The sequence below is a fragment of the Carassius auratus genome, chromosome 28 (assembly GCF_003368295.1).
Source record: "Carassius auratus strain Wakin chromosome 28, ASM336829v1, whole genome shotgun sequence".
Classification (NCBI taxonomy): Eukaryota; Metazoa; Chordata; class Actinopteri; order Cypriniformes; family Cyprinidae; genus Carassius; species Carassius auratus.
The window spans coordinates 21,403,081-21,428,470 of NC_039270.1; the positions used below are offsets into that span (position 1 = coordinate 21,403,081).

Genomic DNA, 25,390 nt, shown 5'->3' on the forward strand with positions numbered 1-25,390 from the left:
GCGGCCATTTAAGTATCGTTTTCTATCGCTCTCTCTGATCCCTCGAGGTGTTAGCGAGAACTTATGTTGTCGGTGTACTGGGAGAACAAGCCGCTGGACTGTAGCCTCAATGTGGATGAGTGATCGCTCTTGGAGGAATCTCCATATTGAGCTCGAATCAATTTAAATGGGAGGGGGGGCATATTCGACAACAAAATTCTCGGTGGGATTTTTAATTATGCCAGCTACTGTGGGCCAAGTATCTACAGAAATCTACACAGGAAGAGCAGCTCCCGGAAACACACTTTACAGGGTCTGCATTCTTCATCTTTTGGGAAAAAGACTTAATTAGTAATATAAAAGACATAGACATTGCTACATTTAATGAGACATGGTGTTGGAATAATAAGCCCTTGCACTGTCCAAAAGAATGCAGAAAAATCACTGCCCTCACTAAAAAAATAAAATAAACAAAATTTTGGTAATGCATCAGGTGGTATACTTATTTTGCACAATGATCATCTAAGCACCTGATTAAAATGGTCAAAACACTGATTTGGCTTGAAATCAAATCTATCCTGCCACAGATTAATCCTTAACTCTGTGCTGTTTTTATTCCGCCTCATGATTCTCCCTACTACCAAGAAGAGTGCTTTCTCCAGATGCAAAAAGACATCATACACTTTCAATCCAAAGGACATATTCTCATATGTGATTACCTAAATGCAGGGACTAGGAGAGAAATTGATTTTGTAAATTCCAATGATAATGGTCGCATATTTGGGGATATCATGTCCCAGTCAACACCACTCATTACCAGCTGTGACAATGTAATCAACATAAATGGAAGCTCATAGCCCAAGTTGCATGAAGTCCAGTGTTAAGTTTCCACAGTCTGTGATGATCTGGGGTGCATTGTCATCTGCTGGTGTTGGTCCATTGTGTTTTTTGAAAACCAAAGTTACTGCATCCATTTACCAAGAAATTTTGGATCACTTCATGCTTCCTTCTGCTGGCCAGCTTTTTGAAGATGCAGATTTCATTTGGCACCTGCCCACACTGCCCAGAACACCAAAAGTTGGTTAAATAACCATGGTGTTGGTGTTCTTTTCTGGCCATAATACTTACCAGAGAATCTATGGGCTATTGTCAAGAGGAAAATGAGAAACAAGAGACCAAAAAATGCAGATGAGCTAAAGACCACTGTCAAAGAAACCTGGGCTTCTATACCACCTCAGCAGTGCCACAAACTGATAACCTCCATGCCACGCTGAATTGAGACAGTAATTAAAGCAAAAGGAGCCCTTAACAAGTATTGAGTACATGTACATTAAATGAACATACTTTCCAGAAGACCAAAAAGTCACTAAATATGTATTATTTTTATTGGTCTTCTTAATTTTTTAATTATTAACTTATTTGTTGAGATTTGTTGAGAACCAAAGACTTAAGTCTGCTTGCACTGAATTTAAATAGTTTATTTAATACACAAGTTTCACAATTTGAGGTGAATTACTGAAATAAACAAACTTTTCCATGACGTTTGAGTTGTACCTGTATGTGATAATCACTGGGCAGCATTACTTGAGATTCAGTTTCTGTGTTAGATTGTGTGTTTAGTATGCTAAACAGAGTGTCTGTCTCAGAGACTTAAAGAAGAAGGTCCCACCTTAGAGGACGTAAGCAAGCATCTCTTCAGGGTTCGCAAATATCTTGCTGAGAAGATCAGTAAAATGAACTGTGCAAAGACTGTCAGAGGTGAGTATTTGCATAACCGTTCTGAAAGTTACAACGCTCCGTTGAAATGGACAGTTAATATCTACAGATATAGTCAACAAATCAGAATTGAGCGATCACATTAGTCAACCGCACCAGGCTTTGGGGTTGAACCAGGCTATTCTATAATCAAATCAACTAATCGAATATTCATCACTTGAGAAGAACAATATATAATTATTAAATGTTTTGACATTGTTCTTGGGGGAGGGACTTTAAGTTGATCTGAATCCCTCAGTTGAATCTGCTGGTTTTGAAGATGAAAATGAACTTTATTCAATATGAAAACTTCGTATAATGTTTCTTTGTCATGTTGCTTGTAGGAAGATTCATACAGAATATATTTTACTGCTCGATGAATAATTCTGTCATATTTGTTGAGGACACAGCATATAATCTAAAAGTGCTGCATCTGAAGAGGATCTACTTAAGGCTCAACCACACGAAGACAGATCTTTCCATATCCAATCTTTTTATTTCTCATTCTTCCATAAAACAGCGTTGTCTCAAGAAATATCTGTGTACACACAAAACTGACTCAAAATGTAGTTCTCATGCCAAACAATGTGCGGTGCTGTAATTCTGCCAGAGATACTCTAAAAAAGATGATGATGACTTGGTTTTGTATACAGCGTGCAGCAAAGTTTATGCACATGCTCCAACACAAAAACAATAAAAGTCAGTAAAGCTAATAGGCTTCTGCAGCACGAAAACAAGCATGTAGTCCACCTGTTATTGTTGTTGAGGTAGAGATGTGGGGTGATGACCATTTTATTTCACAAAATATATGGATGTGTCATTTTCAGATGTATCCACTCTGGGAACCAGTGTAAAAAAAAGGTTTCACAATTAGCAATAAGTAGGCTCCCAAAATGGCCGATCTGTCTGGATGAAAGGCCTATATGATACACTTTTTTTTTTACGCATATAGCTAAACATGTCTCTGTTTGTACGGAGACTTGCTGTGATTGTTTTTCATATGACTGTTTAGAGAAGATGATTGAATGAAAAACTTCCCACATGCAGTGCACTGATATGGTTTCTCTCCAGTGTGAATCCTCTCGTGTGTTTTAAGAGATGTATACTGTCTGAATCTCTCGTCACAGTGTGAACACTTGTAAGGTTTCTCTCCAGTGTGGATCCTCTCGTGTGATTTCAGAGTTGATGACACACTGAATCTCTTGTCACAGTGTGAACACTTATAAGGTCTCTCTCCAGTGTGAATCCTCTCGTGTGATTTCAGAGCTGCTGACTGACTGAACCTCTTGTCACATTGTAAACACTTATAAGGTTTCACCCCAGTGTGGATCCTCTCATGTCTTTTTAGGTCTCCCATTTCATTGAATCTCTCGTCACAGTGTGAACACTTATGAGGTTTTTCGCTAGTGTGGATCCTACAGTGTCTTTTCAGATGCACTGATTCACTGAATCTCTTGTTACATTGTGAACACTCGTAAGGTTTTACTCCAGTATGGGTCCTATTGTGTCTTTTCAGATTTTCTGACTGACTGAATCTCTTGTCACATTGTAAACACTTGTAAGGTTTCTCTCCAGTGTGGATCCTCTCATGTCTTTTTAGGTCTCTTGAATCACTGAATCGCTTGTTACAGTGTGGACACTTATAAGGTTTTTCTCCAGTGTGAATCCTCTCATGCAGTTTTAAAGAATTTGCTGAAGTAAAAGTCTTTTCACACTCAAAGCACATGTACTCTCCCACAGCAGTATGTATTTTCTGATGTTCTTTCAAATTTTGTAGACTCAAAAAACTCTTACCACACAAATTACATGAATATGTCTTCTCCTTTGAATGAACTTTCAAATGTTTCTGAAGATCTGAAGCCCATAAAAACATTTTATTGCACTGATCGCATGCGTGCTGGTTCTCTGCAGTGTGGATGTCCATGTGTTCATAAAGGTGTGCAGATTGGTCACAAGTGAATGGTTTCTCTCCAGTATGAACTCTCACGTGATGCTTAAGATTTGATTTACGTGTGAAACTCTTTCCACACTGACTGCAGGTGAAAGATTTCTTAGCCATTCTTTTCTTTAAATCTTTCAGTTTGGTTTGTGAGCTCAAAAGTTTTTCTCCAGTTTTCACATGATTTTTTTCCTCAGCTTCACCCGATTCTTCATTCTTCCCAATTTCTTCAATCAACTCTGAAATAAAAGTAAAAAATTGTTAATTTTCAGTATCTTGAAAAAGCTGAGAAATGTTAACATAGTGAACCCTGATGTTACTCAAGAATAAAATTTGAGAGAAGAACCACCAAGTTCTTCAGATGGTGGCAACAAAAGCAGATTTGGTATCACTAAGAGGCTGGTGTGAGGTATCAGATATAAAAATAATTTATTCATGATATTACTGCTGTTTTTCATCAGTCCAGTTCCAAATAATATTATGTTTATTTCTTGGTAATACACATTTGACTGTAAAGCACTTTGCTTGTGTTGGGAAGCATACAAATTTTTTTTTATTAACATCGGTGACGTGCAAAATATAATTTTCATATGGAAAAATGTATTGTATTCCAATATTCTTCTAGTGTAGCTTGTGGACCGGATCATGATAACACATTCATTATAATATTCAGAAAGATTTCTAATCTACTGACTGACCTCATGTAAATCACATCTTAGACCCAATGAGTCTGCATCAAACTGTGCCATTGACACCTGTCTGTACATCACCAGGTTTTCTATGAAAACACTTTTTGTAAATAATGATAACTGATCATAATCTAGATGTGCTCTGTTTGACAGAAACTTGGCTAAAACCTGATGGTTACATTATTTTAAATGAGTCCACCCCCCAAGATTACTGTTATAAACATGAGCCACATCTAAAAGGCAGAGGGGGAGGTGTTGCTTCAATTTATAACAATGTTTTTAGGACTTTTCAGAGGGCAGGCTTCAAGTATAACTCGTTTGAAGTAATGGTGCTTCATATAACATTATCCACAGAAACAAATGTTAATGATAAATCCCCTGTTATGTTTGTACTGGCTACTGTATACAGGCCACCAGGGCACTATACAGACTTTATTAAAGAGTTTGGTAAATTTACATCCGAGTTAGTTCTGACTGCAGATAAAGTTTTAATAATTAGTGATTTTAATATCCATGTCGATAATGAAAAAGATGCATTGGGATCAGCATTTATAGACATTCTGAACTCTATTGGGGTAAGACAACACGTTTCAGGACCTACTAATTGTCGAAATCATACTCTAGATTTAATACTGTCACATGGAATTGATGTTGACAGTGTTAAAATTATGTAGCCAAGTGATGAGATCTCAGATCATTATTTAGTTCTGTGCAAACTTCATATAGCCAAAATCTTAAAATTCTACTTCGTTACAAATACAATGTATCTTCCTGATGTATTCGAATTCCTTAGCATATCCAAAACCTCAGAACAACTTGATGTAACAGAAACTATGGACTTTTTTCTAGCATTTTAAATACAGTTGCACATACATGGTATGTATAATGAGCATACTCGCACCCTAAAGAGAGCAGCCCGAAAAATGGAGCGCAGCTGCAGGAAAACAAAACTAGAGCTATTCCATATTGCTTGGCTGGAAAGTAACATATCCTACAGAAAAGCATCAAAAACTGCTAGATCCGATTACTTTTCTTCTCTTTTAGAAGAAAACAAACATAATCCCAGGTATTTATTTAATACAGTGGCTAAATTAACAAAAAATAAAGCCTAAACAAGTGTTGACATTTCCCAACACCACAGCAGTAATGACTTTATGAACTACTTTACTTTTAAAATCGATAATATTAGAGATAAAATTGTAACCATTCAGCCGTCAGTTACAGTATCACATCAGACAGTGCACTATATACCCCCTGAGGAACAGTTCCACTCATTCTCTACTATAGGAGAGGAAGAATTATATATACTTGTTAAATCATCTAAACCAACAACATGTATGTTAGACCCTATACCATCAAAGCTCCTAAAAAAGGTGCTTCCAGAAGTCATCGGTCCTCTTCTGACTATTATTAATTCCTCATTGTCATTAGGATATGTCCCCAAAACCTTCATACTGGCTGTTATTAAGCCTCTCATCAAAAAAACCACAACTTGACCCCAAAGAACTAGTTAATTATAGACCAATCTCGAATCTCCCTTTTATGTCCAAGATACTATAAAAGGTGGTATCCTCACAATTATATTCCTTCCTAGAGAAAAATGGTATATATGAGGATTACAATTCAGGATTTAGACCGTATCATAGTACTGAGACTGCTCTCCTTAGAGTTACAAATGATCTGCTCTTATAAACTGATCGTGGGTGTATCTCTCTTTTAGTTTTATTGGATCTTAGTGTTGCGTTTTACACAACTGACCACAACATTCTTTTGCATAGACTTGAACACTTTGTTGGCATTAAAGGAAGTGCATTAGCATGGTTTAAATCATACTTATATGACCGCCATCAGTTCATAGCAGTGAATGAAGATGTATCATATCAATCACAAGTGCGGTATGGAGTACCTCAAGGCTCAGTAATAGGACCGCTACTCTAAAAACTCTGCTTGTAATAACCTAGAACACTGTCTAAGACTTGATGGTCTTTGTCAATTCTTCCTCATCAGTTAGGAACGTAGGTGTGCTATTTGATCGCAATCTTTCCTTAGAAAGTCACGTTTCTAGCATTTGTAAAACTAGTCTTCTGCGAAGTTCACATCGAAGTTCCTCCTGCACCCGAATGAACAAATGCAAATCGCAGTTTGACAAAAAAAAAATGATGTGAAAGAGCCCAATTCAACACCACAGTGTTCTGGTGTTCAGGGCTCGCGCAGAGAAATGCGTCTCAAAACACTAGAACATAGAATTTGCTTATTTTTGCTCTTGTGCCGACAAATACATACAAAATATGTCAAAATATCCACATTGGAAATTATTCTCGAAAAAACTGTCAGTTATGTCTTAAGTGAAAGTAAACAGTTGAGGAAAAAAATGGGATGTGTATTATATTGGATGCGTTCATGGTCTCTTAAAGTGACTTCGCCTAATTTAGCTACTGGCTGCTGTAATGTTAATCCAAGAAAATTAAAATTAAAATCACTCCCTGCTCTTGACTAAATTCTTTGTAGTTTTAACAGTCAAACCAAAAATTATTCAGAAACCAGATATAATTTTTGATATATATAGCAAAACTGTAATAATGTGAGAAATGTTGAAGATATCTGAATAAATGTAGGTTTGATTGTATATTTCATTTTTACATTGAAGACTATCCAGTGCTATTATTTGGTTTCTGTACCTTGACACCCACAAACTTAAAAAAAAAAAAAAAAAAGTAAACATTGGTGTGAAACAGGATTAATGTTGTTTGCACCTTTTGCGATGTGGAACTAGTTTACAGCTTTTTCAAGCACTTTATGATACATTTTGGAAACATGAGATGAGCCCCTTTTCTAATGCACCACATAGCTTGATAAATCCCTTCTCAAAGACTTACTGTTTGTCAATTTTATTTGGATAACACATATTCTGAATGCCTTCGGCAAAATTCGAATGAGCTATTTTAAATGCTGTTTTATAACAAAGTTTGGGAGGAACAGTCGCAGTTCATTAAACTGATTAACACAAGTGGAGACCAATCAGTAATCAACTCATGACAAGGTATAAATAACAGCAGAACCTACCTCTGTTCATTGACAGTTTTCAGCATCCCTCCTACACCCCATTTCTCCTCACTTATAGATCCATCTACTCTTACCACAACCGGTGGGAGTACTCTGGGTTCGGGCCATATCCCGAGTTCGGAGCCCTCCACCCGGACAGCACGCCAAATACGCATAAACTTACTGTATTAATATACGTAGATGTGAACTCATGAATCTAGATTAATTTTAAAATCAGTGAGATTTTTATAGATTAAAAAAATTAATCTATGCCCACCTCTACTTATTACTTATAAAGCCCTGAATGGTTTAACACCTCAGTATTTGAATGAGCTCCTTTTACATTATAATTCTCTACGTCCGCTACGTTCTCTAGTTCTCAAAAGGCAATTTGATAATACCTAGAATATCAAAATCAACTGCAGGCGGCAGATCCTTTTCCTATTTGGCGCCTAAACTCTGGAATAACCTACCTAACATTGTTCGGGAGGCAGACACACTCTTGCAGTTTAAATCTAGATTAAAGACCCATCTCTTTAACCTGGTTTACACATAACATACTAAAATGCTTTTAATATCCAAATCCGTTGAAGGGTTTTTAGGCTGTATTATTAGGTAAACCGGAACTGGGAACACTTCCCATAACATGTACTTGCTACATCATTAGAAGAATGGCATCTACGCTAATATTTGTCTGTTTCTCTCTTATTCCGAGGTCACCGTAGCCACCAGATCCAGTCTGTATCCAGATCAGAGGGTGACTACAGTCACCCGATCCAGTACGTATCCAGACCAGATGGTGGATCAGCACCTAGAAACGACCTCTAAAGCCCTGAAAGACAGAGGTGACCAGGACAACTAGAGCCCCAGATACAGATCCCCTGTAAATACCTTGTCTCAGAGGAGCACCAGGACAAGACCACAGGAAACAGATTATTCTTCTGCGCAATCTGACTTTGCTGCAGCCTGGAATTGAACTACTGGTTTCGTCTGGTCAGAGGAGAACTGGCCCCCCAACTGAGCCTGTTTTCTCTCTCCATTCTGTCACCGATGGGAGTTTCGGTTCCTTGCCGCTGTCGCCTCTGGCTTGCTTAGTTGGGGTCACTTCATCTACAGCGATATCGTTGACTTGATTGCACATAAATGCACAGACACTATTTAAACTGAACAGAGATGACATCACTGAATTCAATGACGAACTGCCTTTAAAGCTGCGGTAGGTAACTTCTGACGCTCTTGTGGAAGAACATCATAGCCGGAACTACTTCTCTCTGTTTATGTCTATGAAGAATCACAAAGGTTAACTCCGCCGCGGTACCCCCGAAGCAATCTAAAATAGTCAGAATATGAACACTTATTATAGGTGCACCCTAGTGAAAAATGGATTCATGGTGTACTCGCTTATTATATACATTTTTCTACATTTTGAACACAAACAAAGTTACGGACTGCAGCTCTGATTGGTTGTTTCTTACCGGGAGCAGATGGCTTACTGCAAATGGCAATAGGACCACTGGGAGGAGCCAGAGGAGCTTGATTTTTTCACAGATTATCTGTCTCATATTCTACTGTCAGGACGTAATGACAGGTTTAACAAATATGTAAAAAATATATTTTTACAAAAGTTATCTACTGCAGCTTTAACTATCATTTTGCATTATTGGCACAGTGTTTTCCTAATGAATGTTGTTCAGTTGTTTTGATGCAATGTATTTTGTTTAAAGTGCTATATAAATAAAGGTGACTTGACTTGACTACAGTGTCCTAACTTTTTTGGAATCAGGTTTGTAAAATGTTTTGACATTGTTTTTTGGAAAGGAACAACTCCTTTGATTTCTTAATTGAATCTTAAATACTTACTGTGATTTCTTTTTGTATGACTGTGAAGAGCAGATGAATTATTGAAACGCTTCCCACATGAAGTGCAGTGATATGGTTTCTCTCCAGTGTGGCTCCTCTCATGTTTTTTCAGATTTGCTGAGTCACTGAATCTCTCGTCACAGTGTGAACACTTATTAGGTTTTTCTCCAGAGTGGATCCTCTCATGCAGTTTTAAACACTTTGCTGAAGTAAAAGTCTTTTCACACTGAAAGCACATGTACTCTTTCATACTAGTATGTATTTTCTGATGTTCTTTCAAAACTGAAAAACGTAAAAAACTTTTTCCACACAAATAACATGAATAAGGCTTCTCCTTTGTATGACCTTTCATGTGATCCTTGAGGACGGAAGTGCTCAAAAATGTTTTATCACATTGATCACATGGGTATTGTTTCTCTCCAGTGTGGATGTTCATGTGCTTCTTAAGGTGTGCTGATTGTGTGAAACTCATTTCACACTGATCACAAGTGAAAGGTTTTTCTCCAGTATGAATTCTCATGTGACGTTCAAGACTATATTTGCTTGTCAAGCTCCTTCCACACTGAGTGCAGGTGAAAGATTTCTTGGCTCCTCTTTTCTGTAAATCTTTCATTTTGGTTGGAGACCAACTCATAGTTTTTTCTCCAGTTTTGACATGATTTTTCTCTTCATCTTCATTCATTACTTCGTTCTCCTCAGTTTCTGCAAACTCTAAAATAAAAGCAAAAATAGTTTGTCAGTAGCTTGAAAAACATAAAAATGAATCCTGGTGTAACAGTTTAAAGACAATTTATATACAAAATTTTGTTACTTTTGATGCAATTTTATAAATTATACTTCCCTGAAACGTCATGAAAGAGGTAATGATTGTCAAACTATAATTTATATAACATTATAAACAATGTTTCTATAAGGAGAATTATTAAATGTGTTTGATGAACTATAAAATTTGAATATACGTTCTGTTGGGAAAAAAAAAGTAATCCCTTACAAATTAAATCTAAAACTGCAGCAGATGTGCCCTTTTGCTCGGTCCCTTCTATCATGGATGCATCAAAAGTAGGGTGACCATAAAGTCCATTTTTAAGGGACGTGTCCTTGCCAGGATTTCTATATTTACTAAAATATATGTTTGGCTGTTTGCACTGTGCAATTTAATTTATGCACTTAGCAGTAAATTTCATCCAAAGCGACTTCAGCTATACATTTAGTTTATCAGTATGTGTGTTCCTTGGGAATTGAACCCACTACCTTTGGGTTGCTAATGCAATGCTCTACCACTGAGCCACAGGAACACAGATCAATCGAGAGAGCTATACTGCTGTTCAAAGGCAAAGCGCAGTAACTACACATCTGGTCAAAACTGAGTTAAGTCCTAAAATGGCTTTGTGACTGTCTTCTGTTCTGTCTTGTGACAAAATCTCCTGTTTCAATTTTGTCCCATTTCAGAGCAACGAGAGAAAACGCGCTCTGACAGCACAGACGTTAGCGGGACTCACAATAATCGTGTGCTAAGCGAATAAATTTTGTGAAGCGCTTCGTATTTTCGTTTCACCACTGAATGGGCTCCTCATCTGGTGGAATACATTGCTCCAGCAAGAACTGTTCCCACTCGTCTCGGCTGGACTCTCTGTAATCGTCGCTGAAGAACTGGCTCAGCTTTTTCCGATGAGTGGCCATTGCATCCTCTTCATCGTTGGTGGCGGCGGCTGCATCCGCACCACTCGCATCAAGGAAAATCCTCTGATAATTTTTTCTTACTCCTCTCATGTTCTCATCGAGAAACCTGAGATGTTTGTGCCGAGGGTCTAGGGCGGACATGAGAAGAGGAGTTTTCACTGCATTCTCCAAGTTAGCGGTGTGTGTTTATTTGTTGCTTGAGAGATGCCACAACAATATTCTTGAATTTGGTCACTTTCTGTAATTCTCCACTGTATATTTGAAGTACTGTAGAAGACCGCAGTTCTTATTCATTAATTAATTATTTTTTGCTTGCATACATCTTCAAATATGCCGTGGAGAATCTCAGAAAGTGACCGAACTAGGTTTTATTGTGTTTATTTTTCCTTTTTTTGTTTGGAAAGCAAAAATATAGCGAAATTCGAATATAATTTTTTTTTATCGACTAATTAGAGCAGAAAGATTATTCGAATGTTAGACTATCCGTGCACACTCCTAATGCCTACCAGGCATGCAAATGCAAATAACAAATTCAAATGCAAATAACAAATTCTAAACTGATATGTAGGGCTGCAACTAACGATTATTTTGATAATCGATTAATCTGTCGATTATTTTTACGATTAATCGATTAATCGGTTTATGTACTTATATTTTAGTTTTTCCCATTTTTTCCCCAAGTAAATTATTAATAAAGGGTCTTTATCATTCAGCATAGATCTTGAAGAGATTTTAACCATTTTGCATCGTCATATCCTCATCAAAAATATACCTGGAGTTGTTTTATTATGTTAGTAATCCTTTGTCGAACTCTTCTGCAATCAAAACACTGACCCATACTCTAGCAAAATTCACAAGGAGATTTCAAATATTGTTTTCACCATGGCAGTCCTTAGAGCTCCTAAAGTAGTTTAACATCCCAAACAAAGCTTAAGGAATCTTTGAGAACATATTTTCAAGAAGTATAAGGATAAAACAGAATAAAATTGCAGTGCATTGTATTTTATTATTTACTGGGAAAAAGCTTTATAGCTTATGCTGTGAAATTGTAAACAATCCTTCGAAAAAAAAGTGCCAATGGCATGAAACCTGAATGGAACTCCCAATTTAAAGTAAAATCCATCAGAAGGTTGTCCATAAAAAAATTGGGACACACACAAAAAACCTGCTGTGTGAAAAAGAGCAGTGAATACTTAGAAAAGAAGTGCATTTTAAATATACTCAAACATTTACCTCTCTCATTCAGTCATAATTAGGCTGCAAGTCTGAATTATGAACTGGTAAACGACAAACTGATCACATAACATGTTTGTAAAGCTTTAAATGTTAACTGTTAAAAAGCAATGTTATCAGCTTTTACGACTAAACCTTTGCAAACAACCTTGTACTGGAGAATCTGCACAAATAAAATTCTTAGGGGCCGTTCACATATCGCACCTAAAAACGCGTGGAAAACGCTAGTCGCGCCGCTTTCTCCTTCTTTCCAAAGCACTCGGGCACAAGCGCCCCTGAGGCGTCTGCCTTTGCTAAGCAACCATGACGTGCTCTCTCCGTGACGTGCCCTCTCCATGAAGACCCGGAAATTTCAGCAAAGGATAAATGGATGCGGTGTGGACGCGCCTGGAAAAACGGGCGCATCGCACCGCGTGCGTGTCGCGACCGCGTCGCTTCCATTATGAGAGTGCATACTGCGCGCCTACATAGGAAATAACGAACTTGAGCACGCAAAAGACACGATATGTGAACGACCCCTTAAACAGTTCAGTAGTGCAGAGTTTACAGGTTACCCTTCATTTTGAAGGCTCAAAGTAAAGTACTCCCACTTCCCGCTGAATGCTGCAGAGACGCTGTTCGGGAAGCACGTGTCATAAAACGAGGCCAGCTATTGGCTATTCGCTACTTCACCTGCTGTACTGGCTGAGTAAAACCTCCGGTGGCTCATTACTGCCACACTTTGGTCACCGCAGATTTGAAATATGCACCGCTTATGGCAAATAAAATTTATTTAGCGACGAATCGATTACTAAATTAGTTGACAACTATTTTAATAATCGATTTTAATCGATTAAATCGATTCGTTGTTTCAGCTCTACTGATATGTAATCATTCATTTTGCACAAATCACGGTTTCATTTGTTACCACTTTAGGGGAAGGCTTTATGACCAAGTGTAATCCTCTGCCGCCTGGTCGTTCCTGGTTCACAGAAAGCGGAACTCGCGCTGCCTGCAATTCCCTTCACCAGCCGCATTATGATTTGGGTCAATCAGTTTGGGTGAATGCAAAGTACATGATTATCATAAGCAAAACATCCAGCTAGGCAAAATAACATGCAATTTACCTGATGGATGACTTGTTTCACTATTTCACAGGCCAGTGGTTTGTGTGTGACATTTTTTGTATGACATAAAAATTCCCTTTAGAATAATTGCACATAAATATGTTAAGCAAAAAAATAAGCAACCCTTACTCTGCCTCTTATTTTCCTATAAAGAATCACAATTATCCCTTATTTTCCTTGATGACATTCCTAGTTATATTGTTAGGAAGTTTAAATTGTGTGTATTTTAACTACTTGGTCTGTAATTAATTACTTTTGAAATAAAATGAGCAAAACTATTTGTGGTAAAAGGAACATTTTGGTAAGATGATCTTGAGGCTTTCTACAGAGTAATTTTAACATACACCACATGCAAACACCAATAAAACTATTAAAGTTATTAAAACAATCAACATGTAGTAAGAGACACAAAAAGAAAGCTGGATGAACTAGTTCTTTTTTTTAAAGGGGGGGTGAAATGCTCATTTTCACTCAATATCCTGTTAATCTTGAGTACATATAGAGTAGTACTGCATCCTTCATAACTCCAAAAAGTCTTTAGTTTTATTATATTCATAAGAGAAAGATAGTCTGTACGGATTTTTCCCGGAAAAACACGAGCGCCTAGAGGCGTGACGTGTGGGCGGAGCTAAAGAATCACGAGCGCCAGTAGGATTTTGTGTTGAGCGAGTCTGGAAGCTGTGACACAGATCCAGAGGCTGAAATTTAACAAGAGCAGCATCAGCAAAGGCGTCTCTATGTGGTATGTACTGAAACTGTATATATTTGCTTAGCGGTTTTGGAAAACGACTAAGTTCCACTTTGTCGTCTTTTTTTTTTTTTTTTTTTTTTTAAGCTGTACATGTGGAAAGTGCAGTTTGATAACAACATCGCATCTTGTTTACTTGATGTGCTTACGCACTGATAGCTAAGTTAACAACACAGAGATATTTGAAGCAGTTTTACTCACCGCCTGCGGTTCCAACACACGATCGTGACCCTTTTTCGTTGGGACTGCATTATCCTTAATAAACGATGTGCAAATCCAGCGTAAACCTGGGCCTTGTTTGTAAAACAAGCATCTTCGAAATGCAGGGGAACAAACACAAACACTTGCACAACTCCGTTGATGCTCTGTAAAAATAAACTCCATCCACTGGTCCCTTAATGCTGTTTCTCTTTTGGTAATCTGTGCAGGGTTGTCTTGCCCTGGCAACCAAAAACACACTCCTTTTGTGACATTTTGCGACGCTCTTGCTCTGATCAGTGAAGTCTGTTGTGCTCTCATTGCTCTGCTATACAGGAGCGCGCGCTCTTCCGGCAGATGCGCCCTTAGCACCCATATAAGGAAATTCCGCTCCATCTAACGTCACACAGAGCCATACTCGAAAAAAACTTTCCGAAACTTGTGACAAACCGGAAGGTGTATTTTTGGGACAGAAATACTCCTTCAAACGTACAACTTAATTTTTGAAACTTTGTCCATGTTTAGCATGGGAATCCAACTCTTTAACAGTGTAAAAAACTCAGTATGCATGAAATAGCATTTCACCCCCCCTTTAATTTTTTTATCTGATTTAGTTTTCAGATACTGCACTTTGCTTTTGCAATAGTGTTTTAGTTGTGTAAGGTCATCCAATGGCAGAGTGCAGTATCTGAATTTGTGGCCAAAGGTCACATCAAGGTCATGGTTTTTATCTATAAAAAATTTCATCCAAAAAGGCTTTAAAGGTCCCGTTCTTCGTGATCCCATGTTTTAAACTTCAGTTAGTGTGTAATGTTGTTGTTAGGAGTATAAATATTATCTGTAAAATTCTAAAGCTCAAAGTTCAATGCCAAGCGAGATATTTTGTTTAACAGAATTCATCTACAACGAACGACCCGTTAGTTCCTGCAGTAATGATGTCACTAAAACAGTTTTTTGACTGACCTCCGCCCACTGAATGTTAAAAACTGAATTTTCTACGTTATCTCATTGTTGTAAATCTGACTAATATTGTCATGTATTACATATAGCACGTCCTATGTGTTCCTTGACCTGAAAGAGAGTTGAGAAAAGAAATGTTCCAAGTGTTGGGAATATATATTCTACTGTTAATAAAAGGTTCACTTGAGATGCCTTGTGTTTCTTTGAAATCATTCTGAATTGGCCTACATCAATTTATTACATAAAAAATGCAATGAAACATTGAAATTGTACTATGTCATACAGTAAAACAAAATATGTCATATGGCAAAACATTGGATTTTAAAAGAAATAAAAATAAATACTTTGTTTACATGGTTCATGAAAATAATGGAGGAGAGCTAGTATGATATATATATACATAACTTCAAGGCATTTTTGACTAATTTCTAGCAAAAAAATTGAACAAATGTCCATAGATGACATGCTTTAGTCGTTACAATACAAAATATGTAGTATTTGTGGTGTAGGTGTTTATATTTTGCAATTTGTTATAGAATACTTACAGATCAACTATTACATTCTTGGTTGTATTTAACCGTGTCATGAAAAACAATATTAATTTATTTCTAAAAATCACTTCGTTTTACCGTATGACATTTTCAAGGACTGTATACAAAGAAACACATTAAAATGTCATATATTGTTATTTTTTTTATAAAGGGCACTTATAAAAACAAAAAATATACACACAGAATTACACAAAAAAATGCTAGATTTAATTTGTCTTTTCATTTTTATTTTTTACTGTTTTGAAATTCTAAAACGTCACTGACCCATCTGCAATCCACCTGTCACTCAAGTGGCCACGCCCTTAATTATGCAGAACTTTAAGTCTTAATATAATTTAAACGGATGAGTTATACTGAACCATACTGGTAGTAGTAATAATAATAATAGAACATTCTACTAAAAATAGACTTAAAATCAAACCAGAGTTTTATTTTGATGGGTTGCCATGAATACCTTTACAGTTCTGTATGTGTGATATGATGCTAATTTTACTCAAATTTAATGGTCAGATGCTCATGAAGTGACTGTCAGAGCAGTTCTGTTCATGTGTTTACATCCTCATTTAGTGAAACAGCAGAAGTTGAAACCACTGCGCGCATCACGCGCACTTCAGTGTGTGTGTAAATTAACAAATTAAACCTTGCGTCTGCACCATTCATTAACACACAGAACATGCAGGATTCATATTTAAATTGACATTTGCAGCTTAATAGTTACAGATACTATTCCATATCATGATTTCATTTAAGTGTAATGACCTACTTTTGATTAATTAAAAAATTTGACAAATTCCGTGACATTCCACCTTAAACTGTGAATTCCGTTTTATGACTGGATTCCGTGATTCCACATTTTCCACATCCCAGAAATCATAGGGGGCTCTACTCTGAAAAGGAGCAATACTTACACAGCTTTCATTAATCTTAATGCTACATTTGGACTCTTATTTCAAAGTGCTACCATATCATATCTTACAAATGCAAACAACTATGCAAAAAGCTTTTTTTTTTTTTTGCATTTATTTTTGGCCATATGACAGAGGTCTGATATTCTATTCGTCATATTTCTGTTTTGGATAAAACTGAAGAATATTCAGTACATCTTATACTGTAACCTAAAATTATCTGATACTAACTTTTGCATGGATTTTATTGAAAAGAACATGTAACCTGTTATTTCACAGTCTGTGTGTGAAACGCTGAGGTATCTTAGTAGTTTTGAGCAGCAGGTGAACATCATGGTAACGTACACCAAAAAATTACCTCACGCAGGAAACACTTAAAGTAATGCGTAAATGCAAGTAACTAATGTAATGTCTAAACATGGACAAAACATGAGATAACGTGTACGTGTTCTTAGAATGAACACAAAATGACAAACTTTGACGTTTATGGAAACTCACCCCATAAGAAACAAAAGCATTCTTGCAGATCTCATTGCCTCCAATGAAATACGTAATTCGGGCACACTTTCTCTGTCTTTATCCCCATCAAATGTTACTATCGATATAGCCTCTGATATCCTACGGTCCAACTCGTCTGACGCCAGTCCAATACATTCTTCCTCGTCTTCATCTTCGCTCAGTTGTAGATTAGGGATATTATACAGTCTTATTATGCCGCTTTCATCGTTGCTCAGATTGCCTTGTGAATCAGTGAGCGCTTGTTCATAAGCATCCGTCTTGTCGAACAAGTACTTCAAAACATTTCCGGTGTAAATGCCACGGTTCAGCTCATCTGCAATAATCTTTGCGGCATCCATCTTCATTGAATTTTTATATCAGCTAGAGCCGGCCAGAGAGCTGCATAATTAGTAGTCACGCTTCCCTTGGAGGGTGGGGCAAAAACAAAAGAAACAACAGCCAGCTTAACTAGTATGGAAATACACAGACAATGATACGCCTCTACTGCGCGCTCTAGTCTCTCTGAAAAACTGGTAGATTTCAACGTCAAAATGTACATTTTTAAATATACCAATACTTCTTAAACACGGAGAGGCTTCTTCGTGATCTCAATGAACAGATTCTGCAAAAAAACGAAAATCAGCTATTTAAAAACAAAAAACAAAAAAAACACGCTTTCTCATTTTGCTCGAAAGTTGTGCTGCCGACTTGTGTCACTGTTTTACGTTACAGCACATGCTGTCAGTGATTTCAACCACTAGAGGCCACTCTCACACTGTAAACAGAGCATTCTCAACCGCTCCAGCAATGGATGAAGCAGGAAAACCAGCAATCAACTACCATGCCGATTAATCAGCAAAACCGATATATCAGTCGACCTATACTTCTCACATTTGAGCCACTGGCTTTGTAGCATACGTTGAAAACAGTCTGCAAAGTTGTTAATCAAAAAGGTGCATGATAAATAAAGATAGTCTAAATTCTTTCTTTCATTATTTCTAAATAAATAAATTTATTTACAAACAATTTTTTTTTTTATAATTTTCCATGCAAAGTGTTTAAACTTTTGCATTGTTTAACTTGTTAAAGGTTGCAGATTTGGCTTTTTTAAGTAGTGCATCAGTGAAAGTCTCTTTGTAACAAATGCTGCCTTTGGAGGCAATCATGACTTTTCTTGTCACCAGAGAACTAAACATCTCTGTGCTCATATTAATAGATTATTATTAATGTTGAAAAGAGCTGAGAATATATATATATTTTTTTTTTCGGGGGAATTAATTGAAACAGCATTGTTTGTTACATTTGTTACAGTTACATTTATTTGTTACATTTATATTATTTATTTCAAAGTTTTTGAATGGTATAGTATTGCATATTGTTATTGAAACTTCATAATGTTTCACTTAATTATACATTTAGTCAGGAATTATAGTTTGGAAAAAGTCTAACTAGTAAAATGTTTATACGTTATATGAAAACTAGTACAAGTATATAAGTAAATAATAAGAGACTTACTCATGTTTATTATCTCTGCTGAATAAAGTGCTTCATTCTTTTTTTCTGAGGAAATCCAAATCTCAAATACTCAACCACATCACATTTTGGGGTGACTTATATCTTATTCCTCTCATCGCGAAGCAAACAGTAAAATAAAAACGTTATTTAACATTAGAATCTGAATAGAGCGTTCAGCGCGGGGGCGTGGTCGAATTAGAAGATAATGAAGGGAGACGTGAAAAACGGACATCGCATTGTTTTCATATGGATTACTTTAACACAGAATATTTGTTTTCGGCAGCACTTGTTTAGTTTAAAAGTAGACATGCCAGGCTTTCTATAGATATCTCTCTCATGTCTCTTAGTTGAGTATTCACTAAGTTACAGTTCATTTTTATGATGTGTTTGTAAATGAAGATCAGCGGAGACAAAGGCTGAAGACAGCACACCTTGTTTGTTATCTTTATTTTATGTGCACAAAGTTTTGTTGTTATTATGTCTGTATACAAATAAAAGTAGACCCTTTACAGATTCGATATTGCTCTTATCGGTACGATCAAAACTGAAAGCGTAATTTAAGTTCTTTTCGGGGTTATCAGGAGAAAATGAATCATAGCGCGTATACGCGTTAACCGACTCAAGAGGGTTGAACAGAACACTTCAAAACGAAATAAAACCGACTGCTCTCTGCTTATGTAACGTTAATCCATATGAAATGTGCATTTCTCTGGCGCGTTCACTACTGCGAAGATCGCTAGACAGCATCGTCAACTTTATCTTTGCAGATGACACGACATTGATACAGAAAACACTTGTTTATTAATAATTATATTCATAAAATATTCATAAACATTACTTTTGCCGGTTCTTTGTGACAGCTTTTAGGTGCGTTATTGGCAGGGCCACCCTTACATGTTAGCCTACATGAACGCGTGATATGAACTGAGCTCGTCACAGCTGGACTGCTTGTTATGATGTCAGGTCAAGGTAATTTCTGATGTCCATAAATTCAATTAGGCTAAACATAGCCTAACTGTTACCTTTATCTTACGTTAATCAGCACCTGACCTGTCTAAAACCTTCTAGATTTCAAGCCATTCCACCACTTAACTGCCAACTAAGCTTGTGGATAGGAGGGGCAGGTGGGCGGTGGGTTAACATGCACCGCTCTGATTGGCCGAAAGCTTTTCACTCCACTTACACGCTGTGGATCAGCAGCAGAATCAGCGTCATAGATTGCATAGAAACTGAAATCGGCGAAATGCGAGATGCAACAAAATGCGTACCTAGAGAGCAGCGAATCGTACAAGCGTACTTATGGGTCGTAACGTAAATGGAAAAAAGACGGAAAAATGGAGAAAAATGGAAAAAAAGACAGGCTGCATATCTCTCTTCAAATGTTCAGAGACTCTCTTACTTCATACCAGTCTGCAGCTAAGTCTGCAAAAGCTGCATACTTTTCCAACATAATTGAAACTAATCACTCTAAACCTAAGGTTTTGTTTTCAATTATTCAATCTGTTACCAATCCTTCTGTTAACACCTTGCCTGTTGCCTCTGATGCTCTCTGTGAAAGCTTCTTGAGATATTTTAGTGACAAAATTACTAACTTAAGACTTGGTGTCTGCCCCACTTTAACTTTAACCATCTCTCCTATCATGTCATCTTCATCTGCATTTTTGGATGCTTTTGAACCCATCAATCTTAAGCCCTCATACTGTTCTAGCGATATCATTCACCCCAAATTAATTATTGATTCGATTGGGTCAGGTCTGTTGTCTCTTATTAATAAGTGTCTCCAAACTGGCTCCGTTCCTGCCGACTTTAAAGTTGCTACAGTCACTCCTCTTCTCAAGAAGCCTTCACTGGACCACACTGTTCTAAAAACTTTTTGTCCAATTTCTGTTATGCCTTTTATTTCAAAAGTTTTAGAGAAAATTGTGCTGAATCAACTTCAACACTTTTTGACCAGTAATTCTATTTATGAGGTTTTTCAATCTGGTTTTAAGTCGGCTCACAGCACTGAGTCCGCCCTTTTGAGGGTGTTAAATGATATTTACCTCTCCACTGAGTCCGGGGACTCTGTGGTTCTTATTCTTTTAGATTTATCAGCCCCTTTGATACCATAGACCACTCCATACTATTATCTAGATTAGAGTCTTGGGTAGGTCTAAAAGCAAACGCTCTGAAATGGTTTCAGTCGTACCTATCTGACAGAAGGTTTTTAGTGAAACTGGGAAATTTTTTCTCTTCCCCTGCTCCTCTGACCTGTGGCATTCCACAAGGCTCTATTTTAGCTCCCTCTCTATTCTCTCTGTACATGCTTCCAGTTAAGAAAAACAACTCCACTGCGATCACTTCTCTTCTCCAATGTTTAGAGGAGGTTAAATTATGGCTAGCCCAAAATTTCCTCTTCTTAAACTAGGACAAGACCGAGGTAATTGTTTTCGGTCCTAATGAGAACTCTCAGAGTATAAGCCCTGAGCTAGATAGTTTATCCGTTTTTAGATCCTCACGGGTAAAGAACCTAGGTATTACTATTGACCAACACTTAAAATTTGATATACATATCTCTTCTGTTATTGGATCCAGTTTCTATCAGCTTCGTTTACGCTCTAAAATGAAAAACGTTCTCACTCCAAAAACTCTAGAAATGGCTGTTCATGCATTTGTTACATCGCGTCTAGATTACTGCAATTCTTTATATTGCGGTATATCTAAATCTCAAATTGCACGTCTTCAGCTTGTCCAAAATGCTGCAGCCAGACTTCTTTTAAACTGTCGTAAACATTAACACATAACCCCAATTCTCAGATCCCTTCACTGGTTGCCAATTTCTCAGAGAATAGACTTTAAAATTCTCCTCTTCATTTATAAATCCCTTCATAACAAAGCTCCTGTCTATTTATCTGAACTTCTTAATCCTTATACTCCATCAAGAAACCTACGTTCCTATGACCAGGCTCTGTTGGTGGTCCCTCGCGTTAGGCTAAAGCGTAGAGGGGAGCGTGCATTTGCAGTGGCTGGGCCACGACTCTGGAATACCCTGCCTTTAGAGATCAGACTGGCCCCTTCCTTGTCTATTTTTAAATCCTTGCTAAAAACTTTTTTATTTTCCTTAAGCACTATTTGGACGGGACTAGTTTTCTAAACTACGTTTGAGTTTCGATTCTTACCACCTGACGTCTGTGATTTTCATTATTACACAATAAATACTAAATGGCTAGTATAGCAAAACCATGTTAATGTGTGATTCCTTTAGTTTAACTTGTTTTCCTTTTTTTTTTATTAAATGTAATTAAAACATTATGTAACAAAGTAAATAAATGATCGTGAGTAATCTTACCTGATGCTGATATTACAATAGCCGGTATTAACAGTTTACGCGATCTTGCTCTTGATTTTATTATTTGTATTATTTTTTTATTATTATTTATTTGCCGCTAAGCAAATATATCAAACATCCGCGCTGTAAGAGCATCTACGGTAATTCACGTTGGCCAAAACACACAAGGAAACGCGTTGTGAAATAAAATATCACCGGCAATCACAGACATTCGCATTCGGACGGGATTAGTTTTCTCAGAGGATCACTGAGTTTGCTGAAAAACGGTAGGTAATTTGCTCTGGAATTATCACAGAGGTTGTGTGTGAAAAACACACACGTGGCAAATTCGGACGGGATTAAAATCACCAAGTACGTCTGTGAAACGCAGATTTCTCTAACGACCCCATGTAAAACTAGTAGTAAAACTTGAACTTGAACATGGGTCAAAATGCATGCAGAGTACGAAAAATGCGTACATGTTGGCAGGTCTGACACAGTGAAGTGCGTATGACACTTGCGGTGATTTCAGTGTCTCACTAAAAAAAGGACGTGAACACATGAACATCTCCAGAACTGCTCTGACAGTCACTTTGTGAGCATTTGACCATTTGATTTGAGTAAAACTAGCGTCATATCACATACACAGAACTCTAAACATCAACCCGTCAAAATAAAAGTCTGGTTTAGTTTAAAGACAAGTATTTGCCAGAGATGTATTACTATTGTTCAGCAGAATGTACATAGCCTACTTCTTAAAAAAAAAAAAAAAAAAAAAAAATTCTAACATTTAGTTTTAAGGTTTAATCACACAACATTTCTTCCATGTTTTATTTTTAATAGCAAATCCCCTTGTTTACCAAAAAGTTAAGTTTGCTTAATTTTCAATAATTAAAAGATAAATAGAATAGAGTATTATTTTCTCTTGCATAATTAATATTGCATTTTAATTAAGCAAAAACATATTTTATCTGATTACTCAATTAATCAATGGAATTTTTGGTAGAATACTCGATTACTAAAATATTCGATAACTACAGCCCTACAGATGAGCTTATTTACTGTTCTTCTCTACTGAATATAATTTCAGTTACTTGTTTCATTCACACACAATTCTTTCTGAATTACAATCGTCCATCAAAATTTGTTTAATTATTCTAGCTGCTGTGGGAAAGGCTATAGCCTTTATATATAAACGATCATCCACCTGCAGGATCCTCACATGCGGTAGCCTAGTAGCCGAACAACTTCATGTTTATAGACGTGACGTAATAACGCAGGGGCATGCTCTAATTTCCCACTAAAAACATACCTATAGCACTGAAATTATAAAACATGATTATAAGCTAACCATAGTGAATTGGGCTAAAATAAGGCGATAGTTTTGAACACTGGCTGGTTATGTAATTACTCAAATATTGATTTCGGATCATTTTTAAGTTGTTGCTGCAATTATTACGCAGTATCACGATGAATAAGTCTAAATGCATTCAGGAAAAAATGCATTTCAGTTTGCAATTCAATTGCTACAGTTTTGCTTGGACATACTGAACATATCTTATCAATTTGGGTAATACGATATAATTTTAATTGTACAACTTTTAAATTGTTAAAATGTTTTTGATTTACATATTAAAACTAGCGTAGAAAATGGCAAACATAAATTTATAGAATTGAATGATTTTTAATTTTGCTAAAATTTTGCACACATGCGTGGTAAACTGTACATCTAAATACAGGAATACACTGCTATTTTACATATTGCATTATCATTTTGCATATTACATTTTAAAATGAACTTTAAAATGAATTTTGCTAACCATATAAGAATGAGGATGACTGCAGAGGGTTAAAGCTTTGCACACGTAAATATGTCACAAACAATCATCAAAGATGAATGAAGAATAAAAACCAACCTCCTTGCTCCTCCTGTTTTATTCTCAATGTTTCTGGCTCCTCTGATTTTATTTTCCAGGTTTCTGGGATTTCGTTTTTTATTCTCAATGTTTCTGATTCCTCGAGTTTTATTGAGCTGGTTTCTAGTCCACTCGTGTCCTCCTCACTCTCTTCTTTAACAAACTCCATCTTCACAGCAGCAGATCTCAGTTCAGATGATAAACTCCTCCAGATATTCTTGCTCGCTTAAAAAATCAGTCACGAATATAATGATGAAAATATTACAGGTATTTACTGACCTGATTCAAAAACTTTCAGAAATATTTCTAACAGATTTTATTTAACAAGCATCACGACACAACCACAGAGAGTGCGGTGAAACTAATCTTCTTCCTCTGAGGTTTAATGGTGTTTGTCAAACAAACGTATGTGTTTAGCGCCTCCCGCTGAACTGGAGTGGAGCGTCGAGAGGAGGGATATAATACATTCTGCGTGCGTGTAGGGGGAATTTATTTTATATTTCTTAAGGGGGGCGACTTATTTTTTTCAAGTGAACACTCGAAATACATTATGTAGCACTTTACAATAATTAACTAACATGCTAATAAACTTTCATACATAAACATTAACAAATCTATATTGTAAAGTGTTACAGTTATTTGTTAAAGTATATTTTCACAAAAACACTAAATTAAACAGAAATTTGAATATAATTTTGCATGAGCTTTATAGCCATAGTGAAAGCAACAATAGAAATTTTACCTCAAATCTTGAAAATAAATGATGCTTATGCAAACTCACAGATGGTATCACTCACTCACTCACTCAAAACTGTACCTTCTATTCATATTTGAATCATCTATGGTGAGGGGGAAGTCATGGCCTTGTGGTCAGAGAGTTTTACTCCTAATGTAAGGTTGTGGGTTTGAGTCTCGGGCTGGCAATACCAGAGATGCCCTTGACCAAGGCATCGAATCCCCAACTGTTCCCTGAGTGCCACAGCTTAAATGGCTGCCCACTGCTCTGGGTGTGTGTTCACGGTGTGTGTTTGTTCACTGCTTTGCATGTGCACTTTGGACGGGTTAAATGCAGAGAACAAATGTATGGCTGTATGTCATGCCAGTTTTTTATTTTCAGTGTCCACTTTTCTTTACATCACACTCACCATTTTTTTGCTGTCACATCATATATCTACACTGGATGAGACAAAGCATTGTAAATAATTTTAATTTGTGAAAGCATGTCATAAATAGAATGATTCAGCAATTTTCTGTCGGGTATTTGTTGTGACATGCTGTGTAGCATCAAGTGTAGACCGCATCACTGATTATAATAAGTTCTGTTGAATTTTGTTGTGTGGCAACGCGCCGCTCGCATCCACTGTAGACACGATGTTAGTTATTGTCACTTTCTAATGCTGCATTTGAATTTTCATGCCACTTTATTTTAAATTAGCACGGGCCAAATATTTTTCTCTTGTGGGCTCCCAATTGAGGAACCCTGGTTTATGACATGTGGAGTCCCACAAG

General features: G+C 36.8%; 1 protein-coding gene across 3 annotated transcripts; it reads right to left on the reverse strand.

Annotated features, from left to right (window-relative positions):
- Positions 1 to 1,568: 1,568 nt before the first annotated feature.
- LOC113047130 (zinc finger protein 836-like) lies at positions 1,569 to 24,256 on the reverse strand. Of its 3 annotated transcripts, none has more exons than XM_026208410.1 (3): positions 17,144 to 17,612; positions 9,265 to 9,975; positions 1,569 to 3,912 (listed from the first exon to the last, which is right to left on the reverse strand). In XM_026208410.1, exons 2-3 carry the CDS (start codon positions 9,944 to 9,946, stop codon positions 2,687 to 2,689), a joined length of 1,908 nt encoding a protein of 635 aa, XP_026064195.1. In that variant the 5' UTR covers positions 9,947 to 9,975; positions 17,144 to 17,612; the 3' UTR covers positions 1,569 to 2,686. The 3 variants fall into 3 exon arrangements, with proteins under 3 accessions (XP_026064195.1, XP_026064194.1, XP_026064196.1); XM_026208409.1 differs by lacking the exon at positions 17,144 to 17,612 and adding an exon at positions 23,882 to 24,256 and having other exon boundaries at positions 1,571 to 3,912; XM_026208411.1 differs by lacking the exon at positions 1,569 to 3,912 and having other exon boundaries at positions 9,839 to 9,975; positions 17,144 to 18,065.
- Between the last annotated feature and the right edge of the window lie 1,134 nt (positions 24,257 to 25,390).